Source organism: Gossypium hirsutum, chromosome D08, assembly GCF_007990345.1.
Source record: "Gossypium hirsutum isolate 1008001.06 chromosome D08, Gossypium_hirsutum_v2.1, whole genome shotgun sequence".
Lineage (NCBI taxonomy): Eukaryota > Viridiplantae > Streptophyta > Magnoliopsida > Malvales > Malvaceae > Gossypium > Gossypium hirsutum.
Genome location: NC_053444.1, coordinates 46,875,063 through 46,883,123, shown reverse-complemented (window position 1 = coordinate 46,883,123; position 8,061 = coordinate 46,875,063). Strand labels below are relative to the sequence as shown.

General features: G+C 32.6%; 2 protein-coding genes across 2 annotated transcripts; one reads left to right on the top strand and one right to left on the bottom strand.

Annotated features, from left to right (window-relative positions):
* Nucleotides 1-211: 211 nt before the first annotated feature.
* On the bottom strand, nt 212-3,245 carry LOC107910861 (uncharacterized). Its single transcript, XM_016838790.2, has 2 exons — nt 2,396-3,245; nt 212-915 (listed from the first exon to the last, which is right to left on the bottom strand). Exons 1-2 carry the CDS (start codon nt 2,838-2,840, stop codon nt 374-376), a joined length of 987 nt encoding a protein of 328 aa, XP_016694279.1. The 5' UTR covers nt 2,841-3,245; the 3' UTR covers nt 212-373.
* Nucleotides 3,246-4,790: 1,545 nt separating this feature from the next.
* Nucleotides 4,791-7,624, top strand: LOC107910872 (cytochrome c oxidase subunit 5C). The gene is made up of 2 exons (XM_016838799.2): nt 4,791-4,920; nt 7,235-7,624. The coding sequence occupies exon 2, from the start codon at nt 7,254-7,256 to the stop codon at nt 7,443-7,445; it is 192 nt and encodes a 63-aa protein (XP_016694288.2). The 5' UTR covers nt 4,791-4,920; nt 7,235-7,253; the 3' UTR covers nt 7,446-7,624.
* Nucleotides 7,625-8,061: the final 437 nt, after the last annotated feature.

Genomic DNA, 8,061 nt, shown 5'->3' with positions numbered 1-8,061 from the left:
GTTCAAATCCCGTAATATGTATATTTTTATTGTGGTACTATCGAATAATTCAACTTATTTAATTAATGAGAGACATTTTCATAATTTCTTAAATTAAGTCAGTGACTAGTTGACTCATGACAGCAAGAATTTAGATTATCTTCACAAAATAGATTTAATGTTTTATTTAAAATAGATTTCAATCTAGAATTTTAGTTTTAGTTGGAGGATGTTTAAAAATTAACCCATTCTGAAATTCCAAGAATTTTTTTTTGGAGAAACAAAGGCATGGCATTTCGAACTTAGGGTTTCGGAGTTTTACATTCAGTAGGCCCACATACTCTTAACTGCAACTTCATTTACGAATCCCATTATTCCCCTTTTTTTTCAACTTTCAGAAAACTGCCTCAACAAGGGCATGTGTTTTCTTGGGGTACCCCATCCCAACCAAATGGTTGAGATAAACCTTCCCATCCTTCACCGTCGCCGCCGTTGACAACCGATGGATGGGCCCCTTAAACTTCGCCACCACGGAAGCCGTCTCCCATCCGTCAGAGCTCTCCACCAATCTCCCCGAAGGGTTCCCGGCGACGACGAGCTTTGTCGGAGATATTAGATCTAGACCATCACCGAAGACTAATGAGCCTCCAACAACCTCGATCAACTTCACTTCATATCCCTTGGCCAGATCGATCTTAAACAAATTACCACTGAAAGTGTGGATCACGATCAAATAACCGTCGGGGTGGTAAACGATTCCGTTCAATGCGACCAAGGTTTTGTACCACTGTTTTGGAGTGAAGAGTGGGTTTCTTATGATAGACAAGAACTCGCCATCGGCACCGACTTTCCAGATTTTGCTGGCTTTAGCATCGGTGACATACGCATTACCACCGGCATCTATTGCGACGTCATCGGCGAAGGATTTTTCATCGCCTAAGCATCAAGATTCAAGAAACTAAGGTCAGAAAAAAAAAAGTTTACAGTTTATTAAACGCATAAAGTGACTGTGATCATGGTTTAGCATTGTGTTATGTACCCAAATAATAAATAAAAATAAAAGCTTCAAGTGATCTGTCTTTTTTTTTAATTATTATTTTATTTATTATAACATTTTATAATTCTATATTTTAAAATATGAAGTATATATTAAAATAAATTAATGCATAATAAATCTTCAAACAACATACATTTCGAGACTTAATCTAAAAAAAGAAACTTTCGACTTATAACTTTTTCATTTCAACTAAATTTAATTTTTTTTATAAATATATTTTTTACATAATTTTTTATCCACATAAATATAAAACAAATTAAAAAAAAATTAGAAGAAGTATTACCTGAATTGGACCAAACCGATAGATTGAATAGATGATTATTGGTATACTGATCCGAACATAAGAATCATACTAACTTTTGAGTAAACCGCTCGAAATTAATAAAAAAAATATAAAACATAGTTGAACTAATTTTATACATATTTTAAAATTTTTAATTAATTATTATTCGAGTGACAATTGAATCGATTAAATCAAGAATCTGATTATTAAAATATTAAAAGAATATACGAATATAATCAGATGTTTTCTAACATCCATACAAGTATAGGATGGAAGTGGCAAAAAGTGGCTATGAAAATGTGGGTATGGTAGACTAATATGAGAGTTATGGGGTGGGTATGGGTTAGAAAACCCCAATCCTAACCTTCTGCTCTTCCTCCACAATCTAGACTTACCCAGCGCCGACTACATTTATTCACTTCCTACCCTCGTATCAAAACCCTAAAATCCCACTAATTAAAATAAAAAAAAGTATTTTTAATTATTATTTATTTAAATATGTGTGAATTCCATTTTTTTTTATTTTGTATGAAAATTAAGAAATTAATCCAGCAATCATTGGGAAGAAGGGGGTCGTATAGGCGCCACTAGTATGGAAGCCAAATTATGAGCCTCAAAAGATGAACTTGAGTTAGTTAGGAGACTTAACATTAGCAACTTAGAAATGTGACGACTATTATTAGCTTCATGTCTAATGTTAATTGCTCTAATATGTTTTTATAGACCTTAATAAAAGATTGCAGGATGCTGCTGATTTTTACGCGCCTTTTAGAAAAGTCAATAATTAGATTATTTCTTCAATTTTTGTATAATCCAATGACTAAATTTTGATAAATTTAAATAGAGGGTTAACTTGTCAATTTTCATAAAATAAATGGGTGGATTTCATAATTAAACCATTTTAAAAAACTAGTCTTTTTTAACAAAATTTAATTCTGAATTTTATATATTTGCTTTGTTAAAGTTGAAAGGTTTAAACTTTGGATTAATTCATTTAATTTTTTCGTACTCTAATAATTCATTTAAAAATTTAAGATTCAAAAAAAGGAATTAAATTATTATATATTGATACTTACTAGGGCCACTGAGCCGGGTTAGAAATAGCCGCTTCCACGATGACAAATCATAAGCCGCGAGACCGCTGTATCGGTTGCCGAGCAAGTCGGCGACAACCACAAGCAGCCGGTTTCTGAGCCTGTCGACGGCGATTCCGAGGGAAGAATTTCCGGCCAAGTCAAAATCTTTGACCAGGGTGACCTCTTTCAACACGACATCCCCCGGTCCCGGTGCGTAATCGTCGGGAACCCGGATTTCACCGACGCCGCCTTCCAAGAAACTGACGAGGAAGCGCCGGCCTTGGTCGTCCCACTTGGCGCACTCCCGGAAAAAGCCGGCGCTATGGTAGTGGAAAACGTGGGTGGTAGGCACGGCACGTTCCTCGGAGATGATGTAAGCGATGGGGATTGCCGATATGAGGAAGACGAAAACAAGGAATCGAGGAGAGCAAAACCCTATCGGCATCCTTAAATGAAGAAAGAAAATGGTATGGGAGTTGTGGGAAGAGATGAGGAAAGAAGAAGGTTTAAATTAGGTTTAAACTGTTTACAGTGTAAAGAGAAAGAGTGGTGTTGTTGGTGGGATTTGCTCATCAAATATTAGGTTTGTCTAACAAATAACTTTTTATTGGAGAAAGTTTGGCAAGAATGGAAGTTTGGGAAGAAAGACGCTGAGTGCTGTCTATTATCATTTTCTTTTATACACTCTTTTGTTTTAAAAGGAAATTCTTTTACTAGGCGTTTAGTATCCATTACATTTGGAATCCAGTTTTCTCTAGTTCGACCCAAGTTTAGGTGTAGGCCACAAGTCTATAATCGATTCAATATCCTTCCACAAGCTTCAAGTGGTTTAGGCCGATGATGGCAAGTTAGTCTGAAAAGAAATAAAATTGATAATATCCTATTTAACCAAGAGGGTCTGCTTACCCTTTCGTTAACGCCTCTACTTGGTTTCTCCCTCAAATGTTGATGTCCATCTATCTCCACTCCTTAGCTAAATTAGGATCTAATCTAATAGGTTAACCTACCATTATTTCTAAGAGGCGCTTTTGACATAAAAATTATTTTTATTGCTAAACAATATGCTTTTTTTTTGGATATTTTAAAAGTGTTTTATTGCTAAACAATATGTTTTTTCTGACATTTGCAAAAGCTAGAAATTTTAACTTTTTTTTTCTCAAAAATACTTTTTAGCCTAAAAATATTTTTGAGAAACAATGCTAAATTAAGATTAGGCGATTTTCATCACTAGTAATTAGGGGTGTTCAAACGGGTAATCGAACTGAATTAGTATTAACCGAATTAATAGAACTTTTTAATCATTTAACTGTTAATCGAACTGAAATTTTTTCAAAAAAAAATTAACCGAACTGCAATATTTCAATTAATTCGGTTGATTAACCAAACTAACCGAATTTTATATATTTTGTTTTTGTTAAAACAAGTATAAAACATATCAAAAATAAATAAATTGATAATATTCATTTGATCGAATTAACCGAATTAGTAATAGCCTAATATATTAATATATAATAATATTTATTAAGTTTGGTTAATTCAGTTAATTACCTGATTTCGAATCGAATTAACCGTTAATTAAAATTCTAGATTTTTTAAATCGATTTCTAACTAAACTAAATCAATTAACCGACTAATTAACGGAATTAAATTGATTAATTCAATATTAACACTTCTCTTAGTAACAACTGGAATGCCTATATGAGATGACTTGCCCTATGACAGGTTCCCATTCCACATGTTTTTTCCCTTTCTACAGTCAATTTAGGAGGAGTAATCTTTTTCTGCAAATAAAATATATCGCGCCTGTTCTATAATTGCTAAAGTGGTACAATAAGGCTAGATCCTCATGTAAACCCCCCAAAGAGATTTTACGTGTTTTAGTAGTCACAAATAAATTTTGTATTATGTTGTAGAATAAAGAAATTCTAGTCTGTAATTGTGGATATTCCTCCCCCACCCAAAATTATATTTGTGGTCTCATTATTTTTTATTTGGTTTTATTTACAAAATTGACCTTAAACTATTCAATCTTTCTCATTTAGGTACCTAAATTTTATTGATAAAAAGTGGTTCTTAAACCATTTAATTCATTTCTAGCAAAGATAAAAACTACAAATTAGGTTTCATTTTGTAGAAAAATTGTATGACGTCTAATAAAAATATGTTATATACTATGTTTTTATTGGTTGATACTGTATTTTAGGATAATATGAGATATAATTGATAGTTTAGTTATCAATTTTGATAAAAAAAACCTTTAAGTATTTAAATAAAAAATAGTTTAAGAGTGAATGTAAGTATTTTGTTTTTTAAAATTATTTATCAAAAATAAAAGGGAAAATGTTGGATATATCTATTAGGTTTATTCGTAATTCTAACCTAGTTATTTCGAAAAGGGTAAAATAGACAATTTGTGCCTTTCCATTAAAGGTCGTCGAAGGAAATAATAATAGAGCTCATCCTGTGGAAAGGCTGAATCTCACAATCAAAATCCATCGTTAGTTCATCGACGCAGCCTCGTTCAGGTAAACCCTAATTTCTTCCTTCGATTTTTCCTTCCTTTTTTTTTTCTGACGGGTTTAGTGGCGATTTTCAACATCTTATTCATGGAAATGATTATTTGTTTGTTTGTCATTATTCTCGAAAGATCTTTGAGTTTGATTTGAGTGGTTTAAGATCGATTTTTCTTTTCACGTTTTCGTTATTGTTTTTGATTTCCATGTGAGATTTTCATACGCTTAACTTAGATTCGAGAATCGAAACAACTGTTGGAAAATATGTGCTTTTTTACTTGTAGTGATAGATGAAAACGTAATTTTCGATTTAATTCTTTCATAAATCACGGCAGCTTTTTTTTTCTAATTTTGTAGGGGCTGTTTTGCTTCATTGATTGACAAATGTTGTAAATTTGTTTACTGACACGCTATGAGACTGGAAATCTGTGTGCATAATTTGATTGCTTAGACATAAGAGATAGCATGAATTAGGCAACGTAAAACTGCTTTTGAATTGAACCAAGAAAAATGAATAATTGAAGGTGTGATATAGGAAAGGTATTAAGGCTAGGCTCTGTCGAAATTTGACCCGTAAAGCTTTGAACAATAAATGAGTTGAAGGGGTTAGGCTTGGTTACTTGATTGATTGAAAAGTATTATAATTTTGTTTCCTGACAAGCTAAACAGCGGAAACCTTGAGTTACCATGTCTTTTATTTGAGTGCTTAGACATAAGAGATAGAATGAATTCTGCAATGTAAAATTGCTATTCAATTATGAATGTATAACTGCTAATGGAGCCAAGAAAATGAATCAAATGAAGGTGTTGATTTCTCACATTGGTGAATAGGAAAGGTAATAAGGTTAGGTTCCTTTGGTGTTTGACATGTAAACCATTAAGAATGAATGAGTTGATATAATCCCAAAAGCATAACTCAAGTGCTGAAGTTTTACTGGAAATAGTTAAGGCTCTCATATGGAACTCGCATGAAATTGTTATTAACATACATAAGATGCAAATGCAACCTTTATTGTGTCCAGAACAAAAAGATATATAAGCAGTGTAGATTATATAGCCTTTTTGAGTGAAAGGAGGCAATATTTGAGAACGATTATTGATTTGCAGTACATCTTTCCTGAAATGGGCTAAATTGCTAGTTATAGTACATAATTTTCATGAATTGCTTTATATTGTTACTATTAGGTTTATGAACGTTTGTTGCCTCTGCTGCTTGCATATCTGGTTTGTAAAATGATCTGCTTTTTAAATTTATATATAATCATGGTTTTCCAATATTCCTCCATAAGTAGAGTTGGAAAATGAAATTTTTAGTTCTTGCTTTTGGGTTTTACTAGATGCAACTGTAGAAGCGAAATGCTGGTTCTAGGGTTGCTCATGCTACCTTTAAAGGACCAAGTATTGTAAATTTGTTTCTCAACAAGCTAGGAGACTGGAAATCTGTCTCTATAATTTGAATTCTTAGAAATAAGAGATGGCATGAAGAGTGCAACGTAAAATTGCTTTTGAACTTATCCAAGAAAATGAATAACTGAAGGTGTGGTATAGGAAAAGTGTTCAGGTGAGGCTCCATTGACGAATTTGATGTGTAAAGCCTTAAATGATGAATGAGTTGAATGGGTTGGCTGGGTTGCTTGATTGATTGGAACGTATTATAAATTTGTTTCTTGACAAGCTAAGATAGCAGAAACCGTGAGTTGCCGTGTCTTTTGTTCGAGTGCTTAGACATAAGAGAGCATGAATTCTGTAAAGTAGAATTGCTATTGAATTGAACCAAGAAAATGAATTAAATGAAGGTGTTGATTTGTTACATTGGCAAATAGTAAAGGTATTAAGGTTAGGCTTCATTGATATTTGACATGGAAACCATTAACAATGGATGAGTTGATATAATCCCAAGAGCATAACACAAGTGCTAAAGTTTTACTGGAAGTAGTTACATCTCCCTTATGGAATTCAGCATGAAATTGTTTTTAACGTAACATGCAAATGCAAGCTTTATTGATCCCAGAACAAGATGTATATAGCCATTTTGAGTGAAAACTGAAAGGAAGCAATATTTGAGAACAATTCTGCATTTGTCCTACATCTTTCCTCTCTGTGCCGATTGGAATGGGCTAAATTGCTAGTTATAGTACATAAATTTTCATGAATTGCTTCATATTGTTATTATTAGGTTTATGAGCATTCATTGCCTTTGCTGCTTTCATGTCTGGTTTATCAATTGATTTGCTTGTTAAATTATATATAACCGTGGTGTTCCTGTATTCCTCCATAAGTAGAATTGAAAATAAAATGTTAAATTCTTGCTTCTGGATTTTACTAGATTCAACTATAGAAGCGAAATGGCTGGTTCCAGGGTTGCTCATGCTACCTTGAAAGGACCAAGTGTTGTTAAGGAGATAGTTATCGCAATAACACTTGGCCTTTGTGCCGGTGGGCTTTGGAAGATGCATCACTGGAATGAGCAGAGGAAAGTGAGAGCATTCTACGACATGCTCGAGAAAGGTGAAATCAGTGTCATTGCAGAAGAATAAATGTTCTTTTAGTCTTGTGAAACTGTGGACAGCTTTAGCTGTGTTTCGTTATTAGCATTCTCTTCATTTGGCTCTTAGATAGAAGATGAGCAAAACTCAATTTGGAGCTTCTAAGAATAATGTCATCATATTGGGACCTTGATTTCATATTTGCATAGCAAATCCAAGCGAATTTTCAATCTAGTGTGCCTTTGTGGGTTTCTATTTGACATTGTTGTTTGATTTGGAGATGTTTGAAAGCTCTTTATATTTCTTCTCAATTGTTATTTGTCACAGTTACGCCGTTTTAGGCTTAATAATGGAAATCGGCTGAACATGAAAGATATTTTCTAGATTCTTTAATTATTGTTTTTGGCATAAAAATATAATAAATGCAACTCGTAACAATAATACTTATGCTAAATTGGAAGATCAAATTTGAACTTATATATTTATTTTTTATATATCTCTTGTAATTTATATCAATAAAGATTGAATAATGTTTTTAATTGGAAAGGTTCATTTTTTTTAATAAGAAAGGGTTAAGATTTTATTTGGTGCTTGAGTTTAGCTTTAATGTATTTGAGTTTTTTTTTTAAATTTAGTACTTAAGTTTGGTTTCAATATTTGATTTTTT